Genomic DNA, 27,177 nt, shown 5'->3' with positions numbered 1-27,177 from the left:
AACTTTATTCTTTTATACTTGTGACAGTGTAGATGGACCGGATTGTTAAATTATTATATCAACAGAAGGTGACCACCATTGTTTGAGTAATTTCTCCGATCCATTAATTCAACAGTTAATTTCACGATGTTTGTCTAGGGTTCTGTAGTTAGTGCAAACGTGACCATGCACTCTTGCTTTTGAAAGGTTCTACAATAATGATAATCCTCGGAGGGGATTTTAAATTTTATTCTCTTGATAAGAATAATATAATCTTATTATTATTATATATATTATATCTTACTATATTATTAAAGTAGAGACCCTCTAATTAAAAAAATTTTAATTAATTGGTGAAACTTGATTTGAAACTACCATTAGGGCAAAATAGTCATTTTATATGGTTTCCTCTTTTCTAGCCATTAAAAGCTCACTTTGTGTCCTTTGATATTATTTTATTTAAAAAATGACACTCACTTTATAATATATATTTATTTTTGTGAATATTTGTTTAGAAAAACGTTATATTTTTATTATTTTTAAATTTTACAATGTATTATTTTTTTTTCTTAAAAAACGAAATGTACGAACACGCAACGCGTGCAACGAAATACTAATATATTATTAAAAAAAAAGCACCACTTAGTAATCGAATTAAATTAATTTGGTGAAGTCAAAGACCAAATATCCAAAATATCTTTCAAAAAGCAAAACAAAACAAAACAAAATATCTATCTCTGTTTCAAACTTCATTTATCCACGATTCTCCATTTTTGTCCTTTCATTTTATTTTCAAATTTAAATTGATTGAAACAAATATAATATATATATACAATAAATAATATTCATATTTTAATCACACACGAGTTAACGCGTGTGCAGGTGCGACTAGTAATAATAATTTCAAATAGATGAAATCTCTATTCTTTAAAAAAAAAAAAAAATCAATTCGAGACAATTGTGGTACGTAGATGGGCTTGTCGTTGGTGTTTTGCAAATTGGACAACATTTTTGGAAAAAAGCAGTATGAATTCTTACACGTTTGCCGTGCATGCATGCTACAAGGTTGAATTAAGGTCCTACAAAGACACATCTTGCTTCAAAATATCGTAATGTAACACAGTACTCATCACCCAATCAATTACAATAATATATACTTTCTTCTGTATGAACACCCGATATCATTCAATTATTCAGACAACATCGTGTCATTAACAAAAAAAAGGTTGGAGAAATAATGTAAAATCGTGATGTATATTAATTATTGATCTATTTTTATATCATGGTGATCTAATTTATATCATATGCCCAGAGATAGCTCATTAGTTGAATATTAGATTCACATAAAATAAATACCAAAAATCATATAGTTTTACAGCAGCAATTAATACTACGTGAAACTCAATTTTTTCCATCTACGGGATAATAGTGCCACGACATATATATTCGACAGAATGCAATTAATTTATTTATCACTTATCCATTATAGTTATTTTTCATATATTGATTTGCCTTATATGTAACAATATAGAAATAAATGTATTTAAGCCACATATATATTAGCAACATTGAATTCCCCAACAGCTAGCCCTGATAAGGAAAGTGGGGAACCAATCTAATCTCTTCTTTCATTGTCGCTAAACAATTTATTATTTGCAATATATTATTAATGGATTATTATTTCTTGATAGATCCATCATAAGGGAATAAAATTTGTATTTATATTAATGGAATTAATTAAGAAGCTTGAATGAATTTAATTATCAAATTACGCAAGAAACTTTTATGCAATTTTATGAAAAAAAATTATTTTTTTTATTCCTAAAATTTTGAAAATATGTTAATTAATTGGTGTGAAAACTACATTGCAATGATTTAGAAAAGAATGTTTTGTAGTAAGTGACAAGTATATATTGAATATTAATATGTGTTAATGTCACAAGTAGATAAATTAAAACTTATGGGTGGAAAGAAGTATTAAAGGCAAAAGAGGTCCCCGGAATGAGAATGTTCTTGTGGGGGCAAAACCCAATGTATAGGTTAGATATCCATTTCTTATTTAATGGTTTCGCGTAAAATTAATCGTGAGTAATAAAATATAAATTACACTTCTTGGACCACTTTGGTTAACGACAAAATTATAATTTTTTTAATATATTCTAAATTATTATATTTGAAATATATTTTTTTATAATTAGATATTCCACGTACATGTTATTTAATTAATATTAGCTTGTCTTCTTGTCACTTCTCACAAAATGTCCCGTCGTTGTAATGTGTTTCATCTCCATTCCAAAATTAAAAATATCAAGTACAAATTATCATGTGATGGACATAATCAAATAATGCATTTTCGATATATAGGATATTTGCATTTGAAAAAAGACAAGTTTGGAAAATAATATCGAAATGCAGCTTTTTTCGACGAATGGATCGAAAAACTTCGTTCAAAATCAACAATTTTTATTTTCGCACTAAATTTTCTGGTAGGACAACAAACAAAATAGGTATGCATGAAAGATTTTTAAAAAAAAACAAAACAAAAAAAAACAAAAGCAAAAAATCAAAACATATGTTCATATTATTATTATTATTATTATTATTATTATTATTATTATTATTATTATTATTATTATTATTATTATTATTATTTATTTGGAGAAGCTATAGAGGACCCTTACTGGATCGGATATTCCCGAGGCTGATATTTAACTGGATTTAACGGGCTCGGTGGGCCTCGTACAAAGTTGGATTATGGGCTTTCAATTGAGTTCTAATAGTCCAGAATTATTTGTGAAGGGCTTTTGTTATTTTTATTTCTTTGCCTATTTTTAGTTTTATAAAGCTCTTTCGTCATTTCATTAACAAAAATGACAAAAATATAAAAAAAAATTGTGTATTTCTTTCTCTTTAAAAAAGTTGTAGAGGAGAAGAATGCGATCTTGAACCTGAGCCCAAAATAAATATAACTTGGGATCAACCTCACACACCGAAAGAAATACAATAATGATTTCAGTTGGCAAATTCGCCTTCAAAACTTGTATAGTTAAAGGTACACGAGCATATATTATATGTTAGCAAAAACTCCATACTTTCTCAATCCACCACTTTATTCGGTGCGCATTGAATAATAACAAATTTGATAGATAAGTGACAGAGAGGTGATTAATGTGAGGAGTAGTAAATAAGGCCTTATTCGGATGAAAAAAAGATGTGAAATAACAAAAATGTGTTCGAAACAATAATAATGTCTTCATGCTTATTTGGTGCTTCGTGATTGGACATCCTCAAATTTGTTTGGATAAGATACACGTCGATAATGGTTTATAAAGTCTCCGAAAATGACTCACTATCTTATATTTCCATTTGGGATGTTAACTTATTATTATTATTATTAGTATACCAAAGCACATATACACAAAATATATTTTTATAAATTTAAATTTATTTATAAATTAAGATAATGGGTAAAGAGATAGTATTAATTATAAATTAGGATAGTGGGAAGAGGATGTGAGAAGTTTTTGAATGATAAATTATTTTTTTGCCTCTTAATTATTAAATATGTAAAAAGAATTATAAAAATAAATTTGAAAATAAATTAAAATGATCAAAAATAATTTTTTTAATGGGTTTAACTATTATAATATAATCAGGATTATTATTATTATTACCTAAAAAAAATGTGTTTCCGTCAAGCCCGATTACCAAAAACAGGCGCAAGAGCTAGCCACGTGGGAAGGCATTTAAATTCGTGATTTTTTGTTTTGTTTTTTTTTTTTTTTGTTTTATTACAATTCATGATTTGTTATTCTTCATCTTTTTATAAACTTATTTATTAATTAATGTTTTCCGCAAAAGTAAGTTGATAAACGTTTCGAATTAAAGAGAGCCTTCGCTGACTGGTGTTCGGTAGAATTCACACACGATATTCGACTATCGTATATGATATATATGTGTTATATTATATTAATTTGGATCGATGGATATGATATGGAACTGAAGAACTCAAAACCATAATAATAAATTAATTCCACTTGTCTTGAAATCCGCAATTTTGAATTATTTTTTGTACTTGTTTAAAAGTTCATTAATTTGGAGTGACAATAATATTCATAAAATTGTTTATATAATTCTCTAAAGAAACATTTTAGGATCACACTTTAATAAAAATAAAGTAAATATTCGGCACTGGCCTAAAATGGCTCTGACAAAAAATGCAACATGCATGGGGCTTAAAATAAAAACTTATGTATCCATCTACAATGAAGATCATCAAACCAATTAATTAACTGAATATATTGTGAGCCTCTATAAAAATATTCAGCATGTGTTTGAATTTTGATCAGCACCATATACATGGATCTTTATTTTTGGATTGAACCTTCGATAATATTCAAGAGCCCATTTGCATTTCCATTTCGTTGAATTAAAAGTCTAATTTTCACATCACAGCTCAGCTATATATGGTCATCTTATTATAAATTGGATCCATGATCTTCAAGTGACCTCAACTTGAGGTTCAAAAAATCCATCTTCAAAACATATATATCGCGATCAAGGTGCAAATTTACTTGATCTCATTGTTCAAGATTATTCGATCGGCTCAGGGATCTCCAAGTATATACGTACATCGTTGAACTGTATATCGAAATATGATGATAATAATAATAATAATAATAAAAAGATTTGAATATATAGCATTTGGATGATATAATAGTATCTTGATGATTTTTTTTTCTTAGAAAAAAAGGGAAAATGGTTTGAGCTGTCATCTTCACGAAAAGGGGGGGCAAAGCTTGTGGTCTCAAAAGGAGCAGCATTGTCAACAGATCCACTAAAGCCATCACATGGGAACAGAAACTGATCTATTAATTTGGTTTTCTAACTGCAATCTTGTTCATTTCTTTGTTACGTTTTTTGATTTGACAAAGGAAACCACTTATATATATATTATTATTTGTTTTGTCTATTTTTTTATTTTATATATAAAAACTCACACACCGAAATGTGATGCATGATCGATGTTTTTACAATATATATAGTATTTTATTTTTTGTTTTTCTAATTTTATTATAATATTATTGGAATTATTTAAATTTAATTGATACTGGAACAATTAATGTTGTTACTTATAATTAAAGATCAGAGTGTCGTATAACCAATAAAAGTTTTGAATGAGAAATCTAACTGAGTTGACAGTACTATAGATATATAAACATGATGAATTTCATTCAGTTGACACATATGCATATATATATTTAATTGAAACGTGGCCGGTCAACATTCGTCAGTCTGAGTCTCGTTAATTAATTTATCCAGCTTCAATTTAGCAGTTAATGATAATAAATTTTGTTGTTTATGGTCTATAAATTCTGACCAGTTAGGTGCATGACTAAATATTTTCATGAAATATATATTTATATATATGATACGTAACACTTTTGATAACAAATTACAAATGCCTAAAATTGCCAAAACTGAATATAACACTACAACATAAATTTGATAATTAAAATCGAAAAGAAACAGAAATATAAACACAATTTGCCATAATAATAACTTTCGAAAATATGTATTAAAAATCGAAGAAATTACATTCTTTAATAAAAAATGGACTTTGTTCTAACAAATTTTGATGTTACATCTTGGATAAAACTACAAAGTTATAACGATCGAGATTATTCAAAAAAATCTAAAAAAACGCAATCATTTGAAAAGGGTTTAGCTGTAACTTGTAACGTTTCATTACATCCATTAGCGGATTGTGGCCACGACATGCGTATATCTAAAAATAAATAATTAAATAATGAAGTAATTTTTTTTAAAAAAAATTCAAAATGTAAATGATTATTTTAAAAAATTGAAATGGTGGAAGATAAAATAAAATATAAATTTTTTTATTATAATTATAATATAATAAAACCGTGCATTTAGTTGGATAACATGGAGGATGTTTTAGACAAATTTAAATTACATCACAATTACGATTACGTATAGACGTATATATTTGTTTTTATATTAAATTAAATATAAAAATAGATAAATATATATTGCAAGTAATTAAATAGAAACGGAGAATGACATAATTAAATTATTTTTATTGATTTTTATTTTATTTTTTTCAGTCGGAGAATGGCATCTATATATAAAATTTTCAAGGCTGGAATATAGTGTCAGATCAAGGACATGTACGTACGATGGTTTTCTGTACGCATATGTTAAATCTTCGGACAATGATCAGCTGTGGAAAATAATGAAATTTTTTGGGGTTTTGGCCCTCATTAACACATTTAATTAATTATTTCAAATTTAAGGATGCATGGTCGATAGTAAAATAATTAGTCAATACGTACATATTCATCGAAGCCATAACCGTGACCTTTGAGTTGGTACAAGCTTTCGTAACACACGTTAACACACAAATAAAAAATAGATCATCGATCAAGTGAATTTCACTCGATGTAGCATATTTTTATCTAACATGATAATTGGCATTCTCATCACGCTGTCATTGCTTCAAAATATGCTTCGACTTGGCGTTGAGATAACTTCATATCATATATAGTACTAGTAACATATTCATTTTTGAAACATAATCGAACTCTTATCGTAAAATTAAAAGGATAATTTACAGCAGAAACTTTGCAAGCTATTTGATTTAAGAAAGCTAAAATAAATCCAAAATCGTTATAATAAATGCGCAAATGCACAAATTAATTTTTCATGTCCTTTCTATATGATATTTATTAATAAAAATGTACTGTAGCTACTATTATATTTAATTAGATTAGTTAGATTATTATTATTAGATATAAAAAAATATATACGACACCTGCCATTCTTAATTCCGAGAGGTAGATGCATGCCAGTCTAGCAGCCATACCATTTCTTATCCTAAATCTCACCAAAAGACGTGTCCAATTTAATTAATTGATTAATTAATATGTTGTCTGATCCAACCAAATCCTCCTGGCCACCCTAGGCCACCACCATGGCTAATTATAATCATTTCTTCCTAAAAATATATTTTATCTTCATGCATTCTTCCAATATTCAGGAGCATAGTGTTTTTTTTGGGATCTTTAATTTATTTTTTAAATTTTCAATCTATATTGCGATGCCGAATTGATATGACAGTCGTATATACTCGTGATATGTACAGTGTCACATCAACAATTTCAATAGCATGAAGTACGGTTGACAAAATTTGCAAAACAGGTAAACACGGAATAAGACGAGTATTGAGTGCAGATAGATTCAAAGTTATGATACATTCATTGGAGATATCATATATAATCATAAATATGATTTAAATTTTAATGGGTCTCTTGTAAATGGAATGATAGCTAAATGGAGAGAAATAATTAAGAATGTAAAGGCAACAAAAAGAATGTTTAGTTATTGATTAAGTGTGGAAAATAATAAATGATTAAGAGGCTAAACAAATGGCCAAAAAGCAAAGGGGGCAAATTCCAACAGGAATCCTTAAGGTGCATTATAAAGGCAAAGCGCCAAAGGCGAAAAAAATCATTACGTGAATGGAGGAAGGACCCACCCCTTATTAACAAAACTTCTTCTGTTTAAAACAATTTTTTTATTTATTTTTAAAAAATGTCTGTCAATTTTATTCTATTTTATTTTAACATGGATTATTTGTAGTATAAGCAGTAATCATATCACTCTATGCACTACGTTGCAACTTTATACAATTAATTCTACTAATAATTACTAGGAGAATCAATCATATATACCTTACCAGCTACCTTTTTATAAAATTTTCATATTCGACGAGTCTTGAAGATGCGATTTGTTTTTTTGGCAATGCAAAATTAATCCACTGATATTAAAGATTTTTTGTAACATTAAAAAAAAACTATTATTGTTTTTTTGGCTCAAACAAAATAAGTTATATGTATTTCAAAGTGTTTTTATTTTTTTAATAAAATAAATGGTATTGAAATTTAGATAAATTTTGAAAAAAAATTTATTTCTTATTTCTAGTAGAAGTAGAAGCAAAAGTTAAACATCCATAATTACTAGTTTCTACAAAATATTTTTTTTAGAGGACAGCGGGGGCGGACCCATGTAGGGTCTAGGGGCATGAGCCCGCACTCAAATTTTTAAATAAATTATTAGTATATATTTATATTATTTTTTTAATAAAATAAAATATAGTATATGTCAATTTTAAGTAAAATTTATGTATTATATTTTAAAGAAAATATTTTTAACAACTCATCAAATAATTGTATAATGAATTATTATGAATTGATGATAATGTTTAATTTTTTTGATCGTTTTTTAGTTGATATAAAATGCACATTTATGATTTTTTTATGAATTGTATTCAATAACGGAGCCAAATTTTTATTTTTTCTATGCTCTCTAGTTTTTATGTATTCAGCTTTTATCTTTTTATTTTTAAAATTGTTCATATATTGATAAAGTGGACTAAATTTAATGTATAAAAAATAGAAAAAAAAAAGTAGGTCCCCCAAGCGACCACCCTGACGGAACAACACATAACTCTGTCCTTAATTGCGCCCCCTGAACAAAATTTCTGAATCCGCCCATGGAGGACACATTATTTTTTTAAAAGTGTTTTAAACAAGTTTTGTAACAAAACGCTAGATTTTTTTTTAGTTTTTTTTTTTTGGAAATGCTTATGACCATTGGCTATTCCAAGTATTTCCAACCAAATTCATTCTTAATTGAAATCTAAACACTTATTTTATGAAACATTACTCACAGGACGTAGTCAGAAAATATTTTAAAACTAGGCTAACTGATTCGATAAAAAAAATAAAATAATGTAAAATAAATAATGTAAAATAAAAAATAATAAAAATAGTAATTTATATAAAAAAAACGTTTGCAAAATATTTAATGGTAAAAATTATAAACTACTGAAGAAGTGACGATTCAAATGAACTGACTCCGAAAACATTTTGATGGTTATAAAAAAATAAGAGTTTCACATATATTATATATTAAATTTTCTTCTTCAGTCGGTAAGATTACAATATACTTAGAAGGTAAAATATGATTTTTCAAATAATATATAGAGATTAGAGCACATCATGAAAAAATTAATATGTGACCTACTAAAAAAAAATACCTCATTAATTATTATAAAATAATGAAGAAATTTTGAGGTGCAAAAGCTTTCTGAATGAATCCAGCAAAATTTATAAATCCTATAAGTAAATATTCTGAAAACACGCGTTATTTCCAATTTTTCAACAAAGAAAATGCAAAAAGGACATAGAAAATAATAAAAACTAAATAAAAACATCTTCTAAAAAATATCAGAAATCACACTTCACAATTAATTATTTCCAAGAAACTCATAATTACACATATCAATAAAATCAAGCAGTTCAAAAACAACAAAATCTAATTTAAAGAAACACAAAAACGAGATAAAAATTGAACTTTTAAAACAAGTAAGAAGAAACTTGAATATGAAAATGGCATGAAGAAGAGGATGTGCTTCATCTAATTAATTAATTTTTTTTCTTTAAAAAATAATTTTATAAATCAAACAACACAAATTTCACAAATATATTTCAAAAAATATAGGATTACAAATATGTTTCAAAAAATATGTTGGACTAAGTATTGAGCTAAATCAACAATTAACATGGACTAAGATTACTTTTAACTTTAAATAATTACATATATATTATAACTAATACAATTATTTTTTTAAAGAATGGGCTGGAGCTCACCCTAGCCTTTGGGGTGGCTCCGTCCCCTTTTTATTTTCAGTTGTTCCACTTTTTTTCAAACATTACCCGCTTCTTCATTATCTATACTAGCTACAGACACACACACACGTTGTGTGTGAAATATAATGTACATAAAATAAGGGTTAGTGGGAGAACATGGGTCTTAGGATGAGAAGTTGGATTTAAAATGGGTCATGGATATTACGATATCATTCAATTATTTTTATCAGTCAATAAAATTGAGGGGTATTTAAGTCTACACACATAAATTACCAAATCAGTTTTTAATTACATGGGTTTGAGGTTTTATTAAATGGAAAGATATATAAATTTAAATACTTATTTAAAAGCAAAGCTCCTGCAAAAACTGCCCAAGATTTTTGTGGCATGTGAAGATGAAGACATAATCTCGTGCATGTAATATTTTGCTACGTAAGATTAGCTAGGAGCCGGAGGTTACTCGATTATATATCTATCATAAATTATTTTATCTCGTACGACATTTGGTCACTACGATTCCAACAGGTGATCTATTTGATGTCACAGTATCAGCCATGTTTCAAACTTATAAGTAAATTCACACAACCTCCTAATTAATTACTAATTAAGAGGACAAATTCAAACGCTATATCAAAAAAACTTACGAAATTAATTAGTATATATTCATCATATTAATTCGTAGTAGTACAAATGTAGATAAAATATATACCCTTAAATTACCATGGCAGTGTATTTGAATAATTCAAAAAAGGATTCAAAAACTTCGATAAAAACTCAAATCTGATATATTAATTACTTTCAGACAACGAACAACTCAGAAGATAATAAATATTTGTGTCAAACGGGTACATTCTTGTCTATTATATTATGCATGACATGGGAGTTAAATTCAACAACCGAGTTGTTACAATTGATAAAGTTTATTAATTATTTGTCATGGATTGAAATAGAGAGTAAGTTTCTTATGAGACGGTCGTATAAATCTATATCAACGAGACGAAGAGAGATTTGTCTCACAAAATTAAATTGTGAGATGAACTCATAGAATTATATATATATATATATATATATATATATATATATATATATATATATATGACGGGGGAATTCGCAACCGTTACTTTTCGGTGCGCACTAGGTAAACCTTCAGACTAACGTAATATCCTGAAAAATATCATAGAATTTTTGTGATTAGATCAAGTGTGTCCATATATATACTATCTATACTATTCTATTAAAGTTGAGTGGTTGGTACGTTGGTATGACTAACCCATTTATTTGTTTGTACTTTAGTATATATTTAATTACGAAAATATCATTTTACTTTACCCCTTGATAGCTAATTATTTACTAAAATGCCACTTTCAGTATTTTTTTCTTTTTATGGATATTTATTTACAAAAATGTCATTTTTTATTTTAATGTTTATTATTTTTATTTTTGTTTTATTTTCAATTAAAAAAGTGAATAGCACGCAACGCGTGCGTGTGATTGATTACTAATATCAAGTAAAAAAGCCTTACAAAAACTGTTTGGTCTCTTGTTTATGATCACACAAAATTAATAATAATTTCTATTTATTTATCAAATTTCAAATTATTTAAAAAAACTAATGGAACGAGAAATGCATAATAGAAGAAATGATGCATTAACTACTTCTTATGATTACCGTTCTTAACCCAATTTTTTTTTTTTCTACTATAAATTTAATAGATTTTTTATTGAATTTAAGTATAATTAAAAAAATACTTTTTTGTCACACATATCGTGTGTGTAAATATGTTAGTATTAGTAGAAATTGACATCAAATGTTGATGAATGATTAAATTAACATATATATATATAAGGCTACACTAATCACATTTTTATTTAATTTGTGAACATTGATAATGTTTAAATTATTGAGTAAGCTAGAGTATCTATATATATATAGTTTTGATCACATGCATGTGTCTTAAAATGCAAAATTTTCGCGAATGACCACTAAAACTCACAGGTGAATTTATATTTTTAGTAGTGCAAACAAACAAAAACAAAAATCACTAAAACCTATTGACAAATTTGAGTGGTCGCTCACGAAAATTTTGTACTATAAGGTACCGTTTGGTTCGATGATAGGATAAATAGTACTTGGATAAGTAATATAAAATAAATAAAAAATGATAGTTAATATAATATTTGATTTGATTGATAGATTATAGTTTATGTGATTTGATTGATTGAATTTTATATAGACATGATAAATTACCATTTGTCTTTTTAAAAAATAAATAAAATATGAATAATATTATTTATAAAGGTAAGATAGTAATTTAAATTTAATGATTTAATTGATATAAAATAAATGATTAATGATGTGATTGATGTAAAATAAATAATTAATAGATAGATATATAATATGACGAGAAGAACGAAAAATTAGATAGAATAAGTTATACAAATATTATTTGTACTTGAACCAAACAAGCCCTAAGCTGCGTGGAATAAAATTATATATAATAATAATAATTATAATTATAATTATAATGTAGTATATTTGAGCGTCACTCCATTAATTTGACTTGAGAATGGGTCCCACATTGGACACCATTGTCTTTATGGATTGAATGATAAAAAGAGCACCTCACGTGGAGTCTGAACCAAAGACCTCTGTCCAACCACAATAAAAAAAGAAAGAAAACAATCATCCCACATAATTCCCCCTAAATTAAATAAAAATAAAAATAAAAATAATACTATTTAACTCCAAGAAGAATCATCACAAATTTTCTTCATCCTCTTTTTAACAAAGGGATTTTTGTCAAAAAGATATGAAAAAGAAAGGGGGGAAAAAGAGAGGGAGAGAATCCAATCAATGCAAAACCTATATTAATTCTACAAGCTACAAAATTAAAATAAAGTTATAATATTTGTATCCAACATTTTAAATTCAACATACAATTAAAATAATAATAATAAAATATTATATTTTCCCACATCTCACTGGCACATATAGAACCCAACAAAAGCACTTGTTTTCTCATTTATTTATTTATTTATTTATTATTCATATATTATTAATTCTTTAGCTTTTTAAAGCTCACCCCATATAATTCCCACTCATTATCTTTGTTGCTTAAAGCTTCTCCTCCTCCTCCCTTATCCTCTCTCTCTCTCTCTCACCAAAAACACACAGATTGTGATAGAAATTCCAAAAAGAGAGAAAATAAAATAAAAATACAGAGGGAGCAATTGCTACTTATAATTCTCTCCCCCATTTCATGATTTTTTTTTTTTTTTTACATATATACTTATATGAATTGAATTAAGGGTATATTTTCATATATAATATATAAGGGAGCAATCTTGCTTTTGACAAAGGATAGGAGATAAAAGATTAAATATTTTTTGAAGCAGTACTGTGGGGTTTTGATTTTCTTGGTAGTTTCATCTCTAATGCGATCATGGAGGGCGGCGATGATCATCTCCACCACCATCACCACCACCACCAACACAGCCGCCACAACTTCCCTTTTCAGTTACTTGAGAAGAAAGAAGACGACCCCGCCGCCGGCTGCTCCACCAGCTCCGCCTATCCTTCTCTCGCCATCTCCGACCCTAGCTCCACCACCACACCATCATCGAGCCTCCAAATCACCGTCGCCGAACCGTCCAAGAAGCCGCCACCCAAACGGACGTCCACCAAGGATCGCCACACCAAAGTCGACGGCCGTGGGCGGCGCATCCGCATGCCGGCTCTATGTGCTGCTAGGGTTTTCCAGCTCACTCGAGAGCTGGGCCACAAGTCCGACGGAGAAACCATCGAGTGGCTGCTACAACAGGCGGAGCCGGCCGTCATCGCCGCCACCGGGACCGGCACGATTCCCGCCAACTTTACTTCACTTAATATCTCTCTACGTAGCTCCGGTTCGAGCATGTCCGTGCCTTCCCAATTGAGATCTGCTTATTTTAATCAGAATTACAATCTTCAGCAACGCCGTGGGATGTTTCCGGGCATTGGGTTGTCGCCGGAGAGTTCTTCCACGACTCTGCTGAATTTTCAGGCGGGGAACTTAAACCCTAATTTGATGCAGACGAAGCAAGAAATGCGTGAGAGTAATTCCCTGGATTTAACGGCGGAGACGGCGGAGGAAGGTTTAGGGTCGCGGAAGCGGAGGGCGGAGCATGAATTATTGCAGAATCCGCAGCACCACCAGATTGGAAACTACTTGTTGCAGTCAAGTACAGGGACAATTCCGGCGAGCCATTCTTCGATCCCGGCGAATTTTTGGATGAGCGGCGATCCAATTTGGACTTTTCCTCCGGTTAACATCAATAACAGCGCCGCCGCCGCCGCAGCTTTGTATAGAGGAACCATGTCTAGTGGGCTGCATTTCATGAATTTCACGACGCCGGTGGCGCTGATGCCTAACCAGCAGTTAGGTGGCGGCGGAGGAGGAGGAGGAGGTGGTGGTGGTGGTAATGGTTTGGGCGATGGTCAATTAGGTGGCCTTCTAGCTGGTCTTAATCCTTACCGAAGCGGCGGCGGATCAGGGGTGTCGGAATCTCCGTCCGATGGATCTCACGGCGGCTGCAATGATCGGCACGACGGAACGAGCCACCATTCTTGAATGATTACAAATCTGCCGCCAACTCGGTGTTGTTTAATTGGTTGTGTAAAAGCACACACGTGAGGCTTGATTAAGTAGTTTTTTAATTTTATTTTTATTCTAAATATTTTTTTTCTCCTATTCTTGATGAGGTCCTAATTTTTGTGTGATTAAATATGATGAAATTAGAGTTTGGTTTTTTTTTCCTTCTTTTTTTTTGACATTGGGATTTTGGATGTTGGTTTTGTGATAAGCCCACATTTGATTTTCTCTCTTTTTTTAAAAAAAATTATATTGTCACACGATATTTGATTAATGTCATTATTGTTTTGAGAGAACTCTTGTTTATGATTTTTGGTTATATTTTACTTCTTTTGCATAATTTTTGAGCATATTGTAAAGTTGTCATTTCGTCCCTTCTTTTCCAATTTTGTTTCTAAACCGTGAGGCATTTCCACCTCTTGACTATTGGTTGGGACAATCACTCACACGTGACTCAGATTCCATGTATGTTTTTGATGAAAATATATTCTTATTGCATAAGGGATTTCATATTTCAATTTCGAAATTATATTAGTTATACATCATACATGTCGTTTGATTCCACCATGCAATTTAAATCTTTTTACTCATATATCTTGAAGAAACGAAAATGATATTTTCATTTTTTTAATTGTTTTTAGCAATCGAATGATTGCGATTGAGCTTAAATCGAATGATTTTTTTTTGCATATATATAAAAATATAAAACCAAAAGATATTGATTCAACGGCTTTGAAGTACCAAAGATTTCAACATGTATATAATGAATGGTATCTTGTTTTAACTTTGTGAACACTTAATGTGTCCAAAAACACAAGTGGACCACCCTTAAATTTTACTAGTTAGGGAAATAAATAAAACTTGAGTTAAGGAACATAGGGAACTTTTTAATATGATATGACTCTCACTATCTCTCTCTCTTTGCAATGAAAATATGGGGATGTAATGTTTTACAGCATACTGTGGTCAAGTGTTCTTGGAGGAGTGGTGGGCCGGGTAATTGGGCTTAGTGGGGGCCCATATCTGAACAGATGCAGGTGTTCTCAGGTGGTGAGGCCCACATGCTGGAGATTGGCTTAACCATTGAGTACAATTCATCAATGAGCAACAGATGGATCACTCTTTCTTTTATGCATATATAAATTAGAGGTAGGCATCGCTGGCGCCATGAGGATCGGTGGTGGGTTTAGACTGGCCCACGTTTATATTTAATCTGGACCGTTGGAATTATGTGGGCCCATTCTTTAATGGGCTCACTGAATGATTAGTTCTTTGTTTTTTTCTAAAAAAAATGTGTAAGAATTTGCTAAAAAAGAAAAAAAGAGGAAATTAAAAAAAAAAAAAAAAAAAGGTGTGGAATCTTCAATAGTTTTGCCAAATTGTGATGTTACCTTGATCCCACTTCAAAATCAATTGCTAACTTGTTAAACAAAAGATAAAATATTGATTGATTAATAATCGTTGTTTTATTTAATATACTAGTCAAGTTTTAGAAAGAATTAGTGTCATACACCATTATCTTATCTAAGTATATTGATTTGTTATTTTTATGTCACACATTATTCATCATCTCATCAATGAACCACATTTTCTTAGAGTTTTGCCACTCAACTTCGTGTTGATGACAATCATTAATTAGCGATGCATTCTATGATGGGAATCAATGTATATATAATCATATTTGTTATATATATTTATATATATATAGACTGCGTTTACTTTAAATTATGGGATTGAGCAAGGATAGATTAAACTTTAAAGTATGATTATTAAGATAATTTGATAGGATATAAATTGATTATGAATAAATAATAATATGTTTAGTTGGATGGATTAAAATTTTTTTTCACTATCTCACCTTGCAGCATAGTAAATTCAAATGAATCTTACATTGTATGTCAAACTCAAATATACCATTTTAGATGGTGAATTTACAATCTATGGCGGAATCATACGATAGATTTAAAAAAAAAAAATACACGGTTTTTAAAGATTCGGATTGTTGATAATTGTTTATTGTAGTAACATCATGTCACCCATAATTTTTTTAAAAAAAATATATATAGGATTTATTTTTACTCCAAAACCCGAGACTAAATGATATTTTAGAGTTAAATTAACAAAGGAACTAGGGTTTACTCAGTTGGCTTCGTATTAATTAGATTTAAGAAACTTGGTTTCTAAGGTAGTAACAATCACCTTTTATACATCCTTGTCCTTTCTGTTGTTTATATTCTTCCGTTTGAAGGAAAAAAAAATAATAAGACCTCCTTTCCTTGAAAAACACAGATACTAAACTTTTATTATTATCATCTATTTTAACTATTTTTTGGGTAGATTCTTGTTAAAGTTGAATCTTGAAATTTAAAGTTGTAATTATTCAAAAAACATAGTGATGATGATAAAGTTGTATTTTTGCACGTGTGGAATCCCGATTGTTATTTCTATATTCTATGCATGCAGCCTGGTAAGGGTAACCAATGCAGAAGATTTTAATCAAAATTTGATGATTTTTTGGGAAATTAAATATTTACGAAAGTAAATTAATCGATAATTTAAAATTTTAGACTTAAGATCTGAGCTGTCAAGGATATATTAGACAATTTTCCTTTCCTTTCCTTTTTTTTGTTTTGTTCTTTTCTTTTCTTCTTTAAAGAATTGATTTGTAATAATGTGATAATTTCCCAAATTGAACCATTCAACTTTTAGCTTTTTCTTTTTTCCCTTTTGACTAATACTTTTAACATGTTTTTGTTACACAAAAATTGCCAAGCGGCCGTGGAGGCATCAAAAATAATACTTGATGGTAAAAGTTCGCATTAAATCTCGTTTAAATTGTCGCATAGCATAGTAGAGGCGTGCAATTGATGCCCACACGTGGCCAACAATTTCTCATTAAAAAATTCCATTTGATTTTCCAAAATTAGCAACCAATATATATATATAACTCAAAAAGTCTAATTATTTTCCTCTCAAGTTTCCAATTAGGTGGAGGTGAATCTCAATATTTTGTACCTAAATTTCATAAATAAATTTAATACCTTCCCATGAAACAAACCAAAGAAAATTATATATAATAATGTATCGGTGCCAGCGTTACGTACTTGTATAATATTTTTTTAATTAGTTTGATTTATATTAAAATAGGAGTATATAATAGTTGTAAAATTTATCGAGAGGCGAAACTGCAATTTAAAATGTCAAAATTAAAAAACAAAAAACAAAAGTATAATATATATATATCATATAAGGACAATTTTGGGGAAAAAAAAAGAGAGAGATGATGTCCTCTTTTGTCTAATAGACAAATTATTTATAATATATATATTTATTGAAATGGCCTCACATATCTATAACCGTGTGAGATGGATTCAATCTATATCTACAATAAAAAGTGATATTTTTTTAGTTGGAAAGAATATTTTTCAAGGGTCGGATCAAATATAAGATTCGTTTCACAAAATTAACCAGAGACGGTCTTATAAGAGTTTTTATTTGCATGTACATATATGAGATGTATAGCTTTTGTGTTAGTAGAATGTCAAACATAAAAAAACACAAATTTATACATATAACCAACCTTAGTCGTGGTTGAGCAAGCTTATTGGTTTATGAGTGGAACATCGGTGTCTAGCCATCATAATATTCACATTGAATTTGTCATTAGGTAGCAAGAAAATGCACATGCATTGGAACCAATTCTCACAACAAATCGGCCCCAATAAATGAAATCCTCTAAGCTTAACATAGCACGAAATTGTCTCCTAAATAAATCCAACCCCCATAGCAGGCGGTATCGAATTTTTTTTTAGCATATTATTATACGTCATTACATTAGTGAGATATTTAGTCGTTAATAGCTGGCGTTTAAATGGTTATGGGGCCACTTAATCATGTGAATGTGACAAAAAATTGAGCAGTTTGCAGCATATTTGGGAGCAAATCTTCCCCCTAGGTAGTTAACATAAACAAGATTTGCTAAATTTGGGGATTTAAAGTGCCCACACTAATTTAAATATGATGATTTTGGTTATGGGGTGTTATGATTAATGTTTCTTTCAACTCAAAAGGCCCACTGTTGATATTGACGTCTCTCCAGCTACGTCCAATTATTGTACTGGAGTATCAAATTTATTGGGAGAGTTGAACTTGTCTTTTATTTTGGAAATTAAAATTAAATTAAATTAGCCTTATTGTTACAGCATACGACATTGTATTGTGTCACAGCTAGCTAGCTAGCTTGGATTCGCCATTGGGTAGAAAGGAAAAATGTTGATTTCATGGTCACGATGTTGATTTTCTTTATTAATATTTTTTGGAACGAGTTTATTGTACTTACTTGACTGATGTGATTTGCAAACTATTGGTAAATCTAAAAGGTTATTCAGCACGTATCGAAATTTAAAATGGAATTTGGGAATTTTTTTTAACAAATCGAAAAAATTATTTGCTTTATTGAGCAGACCCAGATCAGTGAAAGTAAATAAAGAGATGGATCGAACGGAGAATCGATTAATTTTTCTGACCGGAGTAAGAAATGGTTGAATTTTAAGAAATTTTTCTTTACTTATTTTTTTAACCGGAAACTTGTGATTTTATTTACACCTATATTTTAAAATGATACCGGATAGTAATTGAATTGAGTGTAACGTATGTTTTTTATATATATAATTCAACGTATGTGTGTGTGTATTTATTTATATATATATATATATATATATATATCGAGTTAAATGTGCATTTTACTTCAGAATTTAAAATCAAATTTGGGTCGATTCCTGATTATATGCATATAGTTGATAACATAAAATAATTGAAAACATATGGTAAAAATACTGATAAAGGAGAGGTTATTACTAACACTCGGTTATTAGCATAAAAGTTAACTAAACTTATCTAGACAGCAATATAATCATTTTGGATTGTTTTAAAAAAATTATTTCTTATCTTATCTTAACTGAAAAATAGGTGATTGGCAGACTAGACAGAATTTTTTTTAATTCAAAAAACTCAATTTTTCTGTGTGAGATAATTTGGAGAAAAAAGTAGTATTATGATTCCTCCATATGAAAAATTGAAAATGGGTGAAATAAGTTCTCTTGTGATTAGAATATTAATCTCAAAATTGAAACATTTCAAAGTTAGCTTTTCCTATTCGTGGGCATTGTTGTATAAATCTATGAGAAAATCGAGTGGATAATGAAATTCGTAAAGGTTAGCCGCACCAAAACAATGCTTTATTTAAATATATTATTTTCTCCTCACAACTTCTTGAAGCTGCTTTTGCACAAAGAGCATGAAAGCACAACAAAATTATGGCAACAAACAAACCAGATTTCATTATAGAACATGCACATACATTAGATTAACAACCAGACAGATACTAGAAAAGAGATCTTCCAGTCTACCACAACATTGAAAACGGGTGTCTAGAAAACACACGGTCGATATGGTCCGATGCTACCAGGCCATGTTTCACTAGGTAACCATGTACAAGACAGGTAGAACACGAAACTCAACAATGATCAGTACCTGTCATCCTCGTACCTGTAGTTGTCGTCGTAGAAAGTGTAATGGCTGCCCTTAGACGTAGTTTCTCTGTTAGCCTGTATAAAACAAATATAGATCGAACTTAAATCAGAGAATACTCATGCAAAGAAAACACAGAGCTACTCATAGCTTGTGTAAGTTTTCACATGTACCCGATGGATCATCTTTTCAAATGCGTCGGGACCATTTTCCTCGATATATTTCTCTGCTGCAGTTAGGATGTCATCTGGCTTGCTAAACACATCCTTCTTCCGTGGGACATACCATATGTTAACACTCTTTTGCCTGGTTACCAAGTAAGGCCTAACAAAATGCTCGTAGACATATGCAGCCCCACTGAAGTATGGTATAACTAACCAGCAGGTGAATATTAGCTTCGTATAATGCCAAAACGGTATCCTGGAACACGATAAAATTCGCGACCAGAGTTACATATTACATATCTAGCAACAGTAAACGAAGAATGTAAATTTTTGTGTGAAGAACAAATCTCATAGGAAGTACTTCGCAAGGCACTCAATGTTAGTAGACCTGGAACCATTCAGATCTATCGCATCTTTCCTTGCACGGGAAAAGAAACGATTTTTTCTTTTACAATCACATAAGTGGTTCCATGTGACTCGGACCCAATACATTTTCCTTGAAAAGCAATAGCTCCACCACAAAATGGAATTCCGAATGTGCAATAAGATGGTTAAAGAGCTATCAGAGCTTTAAGAATGATATATGTAGAAACAAATCCCCTCTCAGATTACTTGAACGCCATAATAATTGAGGCGGTGCTACAACGGTGATAATTGGTGTGATTTATCAGCCATACAGACACTAGCCAGGCGAAAAACAGGTAAAAAAATAATAATAAATTAAAATCATACAAAGTTCTTTCAGGCTATGTTTAGTTGGATTGATTCGGATTTGACCATAAATTTTGAGTGCTATATAGGAATTAGTCGATTTTAAATGATTACTTTTTGTAAAAGTGCCTTGAAAGATTCCACCCAAAGCCTATCAAGTACGGGTGCACCTACTTAACATAAGAAAATTGTGTTTCTTCAACCGCATAACCAATCATTGTTTGACTTTAGTGTCCAATGTTTATAACTAGCTCACATATGTGACTGGCATTATGCAACTTTCTTGTTTTTATCCATAAATCAAAATTGTATTACTCACGAAGATGAGATTACAAGTACAACAGACACACCAAGACAAACGAACGAACAAGTACATAAGCGTTCAGGTAGTTACATAACTCACATTATATAATTCCATCAATTGATCTATAATCTCGATAGACTAACAATTACCTGATCGTCGATCCAATACTTTCCTAATTACAACAATCAAATTTTTCCCATAATCTAAAACCGGTGTAAATTAGAAAAAAAAAATGTCCTACCATAACAAAAGAACATGTGGTAACTATATCCATCTAGAAGTTAATTCCAACCTCATTACTCACAGTATCCTAGTACATTCACCAGCAAAATGATTCGTATATTCAGAGAATCAGTGAAAAAACATACACGTGCTAGATTTTTTTGCAGCCAACGTTAGCTTAGCCTATATGGAAGAGGACTTGCCAAATTAAGAAAATGCAATTAAGCATACGAAAAAAGTGAATCAATAAGTTTTCCATATCAATAAAATCATCAAACAGTACCACAACATTCAGAAACAAAACAGGCTTATATATGTTTAATTTTTCAACTGTTGCCTACATCTCATCTCTCAGTTCCATGTGAATATTCTCATTAAGCTTGCACTCAAAACACAAATTATACTCTCGTTATTAACTAAGCTTGCACCCAAAAAGAAAAGGAGAAACGCACGGATATTAAAAAATTAAATCTCATCCAAACACCCCTATCCAGCTATCCTACACAGCTTCTTTTGAATGTTGGTAGCCAAGCTATCAAAACAAGTACTCCATGTAAAATGTCACCACAAAAACCCATAATTGCTACAAATTCCACTGGCTCAAAAAAAAAGAACACAAACCGAAATGCTTACCATTCGATAAGCTTTGCGAAAGTAAGCTCAAAAAGTGTAATCATAGAGTAAAGCACCCAATAAGTAAGCCATTGCTGATCATCCACAGGCGATTTCGTCTCAATTGCCCTAATTGATGCATATCTGCACACAAACTCAAAAGTGCACATCAATTAACCTAAAACATTATCTACCGAATACACAAAAATAAAATAAAAAAACTATCACTCACAAATCAAATATCTTTTTTATTACAGCATATAGTTGGAACAAGTGGTCACTAAAACTCAAATAATCAAACTTACAGAGGATAAACCAGACTAACGACAGGCCTGCAAACATAAACAAACAAAAATTTAATAATAAGAAACCAAAAATCTCAACACATTTACAAGAAAAAAAATTCAAAAGACATGAATTTTGTCATATCAGGGATCAATTACTGTAAACCCACAAACATGACATTATTGTAAATCAAAAGCGAAACCCGCCACATCAAATCAATAGCCCACGAACAGCTCAAGACCACCACACTCAGATGGAGATAAAACCAAGATTTAGTGCGGAATTACCCAGCAAGAACGTCGAAATTGCTGGCCAGCACTTTCAGGAAGGTTCCGGCTCCAGATCCCCCCATATGCGAGAAGAAAAAAGATTGATTTTTGGCTGTTTAGGTTGTGTTTTTCTTGATCTGGTGGAGTGCGCTCAGGATGTTTCCAGAAATTCAAAAACCAAAATTGGTTAAAAGTAATATTATTATTCGAATGCAAAAGAGTAAAGTGTAAAGCGTGTGCGGACGAAAGCAGAGCGACACGTGGCTGTCAATTGTCATGTGGTATGAAAGCAGCATGCACTGACCACTGTAATAAAGAAAAAGAATAATAACTATGTTCAAAGTTGGTGAAGTGGAGTTAGTGAAGTAAGTGAATTTTTTGTTAGAGGGAGGAGTTCGATTTTTTTTGTCAATATTTTTTTGAACTAGCATGTTACACAGAGTTTGTCTAGTGTGGTTTAACAGACTAACCTATTTTGCAGGCTATTGCGTTAGTCTGGAGTTTTACCTAGTGCACACCGGAAGTAGCGGCTACGGGTTCCCACGTCACTAAAAAAAATAAAAAATAACGACCCTTTTTTTTTTGTGTGTGTTTTTTTTTAAAAAAATTAATAATGATATTTACCGATATTTGCATTGATTGTTTTTTTTCTCCTGTAGATCAAATGAGTAATATACCCTTCGCTCATTTTATTTCACGGTGTTAAAATATTATCACGTTTATAGGAGCATGGGCGAGTTGGTAAGACATGAGGTAACGTGAGAAGAAATTTTTCAGCGTTGTGGGTTCGATCCTCGTGTGGAGCATATTTCTTGTTGAAATATTGTGGGTATGCTCTGGGTTGGCTATGTTGCTCCCTCCCTCAGATCCTTGTCACTTATGCACATCCTCGATTTAACTCCGCATGAGTCAATGGGCCTCTGACGCATGTGAGATGAAATCTCCTTCGAAATCAACCCTTTTTGAGTTAAAATATTTTCACGCATATATTGAACTACGTCATGAAACGAGCTTTCTTGTTAGAAGATTGATGTTTGCATTGAGAGTTTATATCGAGTTCAATATCACAAGTGTATCTTCTAGGAATCACTTTTTTGTTTTTATTTCACAAAATTTTGAAATTTTGTTAAAAAAAATTTTAAAAGTTTTTCTAAAAGTTTTCTCAAATACAACCTAAATAATGGTTTTGAACTTTTGATTTTGATTTTGATTCCCTGTTCAAATAAACTTAATCGAAATGAAGTCAAAATTCAAGAACTCAAGGAAAGAAGTACCACAAATATATTTAAGCAAAAGTGTAGGGACCATTTTCATATTTTCACCCCCTCTTCTGCAGCCGCATCGCGGCAAGTTTACAGCTTTTCACCCACCGAATCGCCGCCACTTCCGAACAACAACCTATGGTAATTCCCGTTTACTACAATCAATTTCCCTTTTCATCTATAATTTTGCGATTTTGTAAATTTTACTGTTAAAGCTCTGAATTTGTTCTTGAACAGGAGAAATTGTACGATCACAGATTTCAGCGTACCGATCAATGGATGCCAGTGTATTCTTGGCTAGAATCACTGGACACTGATGAGGTAATTAAGTCAGCAGACGTATCAGATTGGCTGAATGCTAACACAGAAATTAGAGATCATCTGTTTGCAAGGCATTCGCGCTACCATTTGATGCATTACATAAAGAAGTGTCATGTAAAGATTTTGAAGCGAAAGGAAAAACAGGTTTTTTTTTTTCTCGTGTTTCTAAGATGACAATGCTTGTTAGCGGATTGAAATGTAGTCGGGCGAGGAAATTGATTTGCCTCAACTCTTTTTGTTTTTTGATAAATTGAACATAAAAATTAGATTTTTTTTTAAAGTTTTTTCAAGTTGATGTGCTCTCTACTCGTTTGCTCAAATGATTACCTTATTATTGCGGAAATTGGAGTTCTTTGTGCTTCTTGTGGTTCTCTAATTCTTTCATTTTTATAAGAAATTAACTATAAGAAAGTGAGGGAAAAAGGCTTTAAGGTACTATATGGTGGCCGCAGAAAAATCAAAATTCACAATTCTTATACACTCTATTTTCGAAATTCACTGCTATGAATGCCATTCATAGAAGTGTGAATCAGTCATCCTCCACTGCCATAGTTACCGCACCAGCTACAACCTCGAGTACCCTTACTTCCCTGGAGATACATCATCATAACATGTGCCATCTCAGTCTCAGTCATGCCAGTACACCCTAGCCAAACTGCCCTCTTCACAATAGCAGTTCTGCCCCCAGTATCGTATATCGATCGAGCCACTCCAAAGCCTCTGCACGGAAAATTATGATGCCACCTTACGCTCAGTCCTCTACCAGATGTAATTGCTGCTACCTCTCCTCTCTGCCACCTCTTTCACATACGCGATCAAGGGCACCACAACAATTTTTAATACCATATGCATTTTCTCCACACCCTCCATCGTCATCATGGCAAGCAACAAAACTTAGGCAAGAAATTGGATTTGATAGAACTCACTGCCATCATCTTCAAGCCAAAACCACCTTAAAAAAAGACCCTTCAACAATTAGGTTTTTGGTTTGGAGAATCTCAAAAACAGAAGCAAATGAAACTGATTTTTCTGATACTTGATGATACTGTTCTGTCATTGATCTCTCAGAAAAAGTTCTTGTTTTGGAGAGTGCTATAATATAATCGTGGCCGTGTGCAAGTTACTGTTTTTCTTCCCCCCAAAAAATGATGAAGGTAATTTTGCCATTCACTTTTAAACTGTTTTAAATGCTTTGAAATTTCCAAAGTTGCTGGTGAGCATCATTTTTAATTTTGCCCTAGGTGAAATAGCCTATGGCCTCTTTCATCTAACACACTGGTGAAAATGCAATTCATTTTTTGGATTAGCCTTTTGGATATTGAATCTCTGAAGAAATATTTGCTTGAATCTTTTGAAGGCACTAGGAAGCATGAGATTGGCATGGGATTTTCGTATGTTTTGAAGTTTGACAATCTTTCTTTTTATTTGTTGGAATCAGATTGGCGTAGGACAAGACACTTGGCCACATTTCGTGCTAATGCCCTTTTATTTCTTTCATTGTTTAAGATCTCAAGTTGCCATTTAGTTTTCTATTTTAAAACATTTATCGTTTTGATGAGTGAAATAGACTCTTAACTCTCATTGTGTTTCCAAATTAATCAGGGATTGATTGTTGCTAAGTTGCCTCCTCCCACTAGGGTTCATCAGGCTATTCAAATGAAAGCTACCGAGTCTCCTCAATCTACTGGTAATCCCTCAAATATAAATTTGTAACTGAATTTATTTGTCAAACATGTATCTATGGGAACTGATGCATTATTATCGTTGAGCAAACTGTTGAATTGGTTGTGTAACAAATAACCACACCTATGTCCGTGGTTTCTACATGTACTTTAACTATTGGATTGAATCTTCTTTTTTTCTTTTTGTCCTTCGTAGAAATAAGCTTTGAACTTCATTACTAACTTGAAACAATCTTGACCATTGAAAATCTTTCATCTTCCCAAAGGTTATGTCATCCATGTTATCAGGACATCTGCATAGACATATAGCACATGTCCTACTTGAATTCTTCTATATATTTTTTAATCAGTGGGGTAAGTACTTTTGGACGCTTTGCCTTTGTTTTGCATATGAAGAAGTTCTAATGGCTTGTCGATTGTCGCAGGCAATAATTCTAGCACCATACCCAAAGGCAGCGAGATGTACAGAGCGAAACAAAGTGAAGCTTCACGGAAATATGAGATGTAAGTAAATGATTATATTCTTGTGCTCCGAATCTGTAAAATTCTATCTGCTTATTCCAATTTCACACGCATGGTCTATTTTCCGGTTGTTCCAGATTAGTAGAGTTGGAGAAACAACTCATACCTCTCTTTGGAAAGACACCTTGAGCTAGTTTTTTGCTGTCGACGGCAATGAATATCAATTTACGCGCAAAAGTCGAGCCTATGATCCAGCCGTCGTAGTCATTGTTATTTAGAAATTTAGAAAACAATCAGTTCGGTGTAAAGATGAGAAAAAATTTGTGTTGCAGATCATCTATATGTGCCATTTTCATCTGTACTCTCCCTTTTCAATATTTTAAATTTAAATTGAGTAGTTTCAAATTTTACAAGCAGTTTTTTTTTTTTACACAAAACCTCATGTCACACTCATATGACTTGCGATATCAACTTGCACGAGGAAAATAATTTTAATCTTGATTTGCATTTAATTAATCTAATTGGAGGATATCTTTATTATAATACTAACCATTGGGATATATGGGTGAGATCAAGATCGGGAGATTATATATTATAATCATCAGCAATTGTATGGTTCGAAATCATGGGAACAGATCTGGGTTTTCGACCCGACTAAACTCCAAAAAATTAAATCAATAAATAAATAAAAATACATGGAAGGAAACTAATCAAGGAGGTCAACTAATTATAAAATTATTTAGAACAAAAAAAAGTCAATTTCGGAAGCAATTGGCCTAAATATTTCTTTTTTTTTTAATCAATTGATCCGGGTTGCCTTGTGGTTGGTAGGAGTGAAGGTGATCGTAATTGGTTTCGCGACCTAGTTGAATGGACAAAAATTAGATCGTAATTTTAAATGATTAAGTTGGAAAGTGGATTTGAAATTGATGAAAAAAATCCATATAAAAAAGTTTAAAATTTTTTGTTTTAATTTTGAGTAATATTGTCGATAGATACGATATATTATA

General features: G+C 30.9%; 3 protein-coding genes across 4 annotated transcripts; 2 read left to right on the top strand and 1 right to left on the bottom strand.

Moving 5' to 3' along the window:
* The first annotated feature begins 12,840 nt into the window (after nucleotides 1–12,840).
* LOC140882831 (transcription factor TCP15-like) lies at nucleotides 12,841–14,607 on the top strand. The gene has a single exon (XM_073289042.1). The coding sequence runs from the start codon at nucleotides 13,157–13,159 to the stop codon at nucleotides 14,321–14,323; it is 1,167 nt and encodes a 388-aa protein (XP_073145143.1). The 5' UTR covers nucleotides 12,841–13,156; the 3' UTR covers nucleotides 14,324–14,607.
* Nucleotides 14,608–19,657: 5,050 nt separating this feature from the next.
* On the bottom strand, nucleotides 19,658–22,659 carry LOC140882080 (HVA22-like protein a). Its single transcript, XM_073287824.1, has 5 exons — nucleotides 22,459–22,659; nucleotides 22,192–22,218; nucleotides 21,908–22,030; nucleotides 20,047–20,293; nucleotides 19,658–19,950 (listed from the first exon to the last, which is right to left on the bottom strand). Exons 1-5 carry the CDS (start codon nucleotides 22,521–22,523, stop codon nucleotides 19,870–19,872), a joined length of 543 nt encoding a protein of 180 aa, XP_073143925.1. The 5' UTR covers nucleotides 22,524–22,659; the 3' UTR covers nucleotides 19,658–19,869.
* A 1,057-nt stretch (nucleotides 22,660–23,716) lies between these two features.
* LOC140884195 (uncharacterized) lies at nucleotides 23,717–26,566 on the top strand. Of its 2 annotated transcripts, none has more exons than XM_073290873.1 (5): nucleotides 23,717–23,843; nucleotides 23,940–24,023; nucleotides 25,626–25,710; nucleotides 26,131–26,209; nucleotides 26,305–26,566. In XM_073290873.1, exons 1-5 carry the CDS (start codon nucleotides 23,841–23,843, stop codon nucleotides 26,354–26,356), a joined length of 303 nt encoding a protein of 100 aa, XP_073146974.1. In that variant the 5' UTR covers nucleotides 23,717–23,840; the 3' UTR covers nucleotides 26,357–26,566. The 2 variants fall into 2 exon arrangements, with proteins under 2 accessions (XP_073146974.1, XP_073146973.1); XM_073290872.1 differs by having other exon boundaries at nucleotides 23,940–24,167.
* Nucleotides 26,567–27,177: the final 611 nt, after the last annotated feature.

The sequence above is a fragment of the Henckelia pumila genome, chromosome 2, assembly GCF_033568475.1.
Source record: "Henckelia pumila isolate YLH828 chromosome 2, ASM3356847v2, whole genome shotgun sequence".
Taxonomy (NCBI): Eukaryota; Viridiplantae; Streptophyta; class Magnoliopsida; order Lamiales; family Gesneriaceae; genus Henckelia; species Henckelia pumila.
The sequence above is the reverse complement of the archived record's forward strand: the minus strand, read 5'-3'. Positions and strand labels throughout refer to the sequence as shown.

What these genes read in the sequence shown, in the direction of transcription:
- LOC140882831 (XM_073289042.1), top strand. Translation starts at nt 13,157, where the DNA reads ATGGAGGGCGGCGATGATCATCTCCACCACCATCACCACCACCACCAA.
- LOC140882080 (XM_073287824.1), bottom strand. Translation starts at nt 22,523, where the DNA reads ATGGGGGGATCTGGAGCCGGAACCTTCCTGAAAGTGCTGGCCAGCAAT. An exon ending in AATTTCGACGTTCTTGCTGG is followed by an intron (nt 22,219 to 22,458) that starts GTAATTCCGCAC and finishes TTATGTTTGCAG; the next exon opens with GCCTGTCGTTAGTCTGGTTT. An exon ending in TTGAAAAGATGATCCATCGG is followed by an intron (nt 19,951 to 20,046) that starts GTACATGTGAAA and finishes TGTTTTATACAG; the next exon opens with GCTAACAGAGAAACTACGTC.
- LOC140884195 (XM_073290872.1), top strand. An exon ending in TGAAGCGAAAGGAAAAACAG is followed by an intron (nt 24,168 to 25,625) that starts GTTTTTTTTTTT and finishes CAAATTAATCAG; the next exon opens with GGATTGATTGTTGCTAAGTT. An exon ending in CGAGTCTCCTCAATCTACTG is followed by an intron (nt 25,711 to 26,130) that starts GTAATCCCTCAA and finishes CGATTGTCGCAG; the next exon opens with GCAATAATTCTAGCACCATA.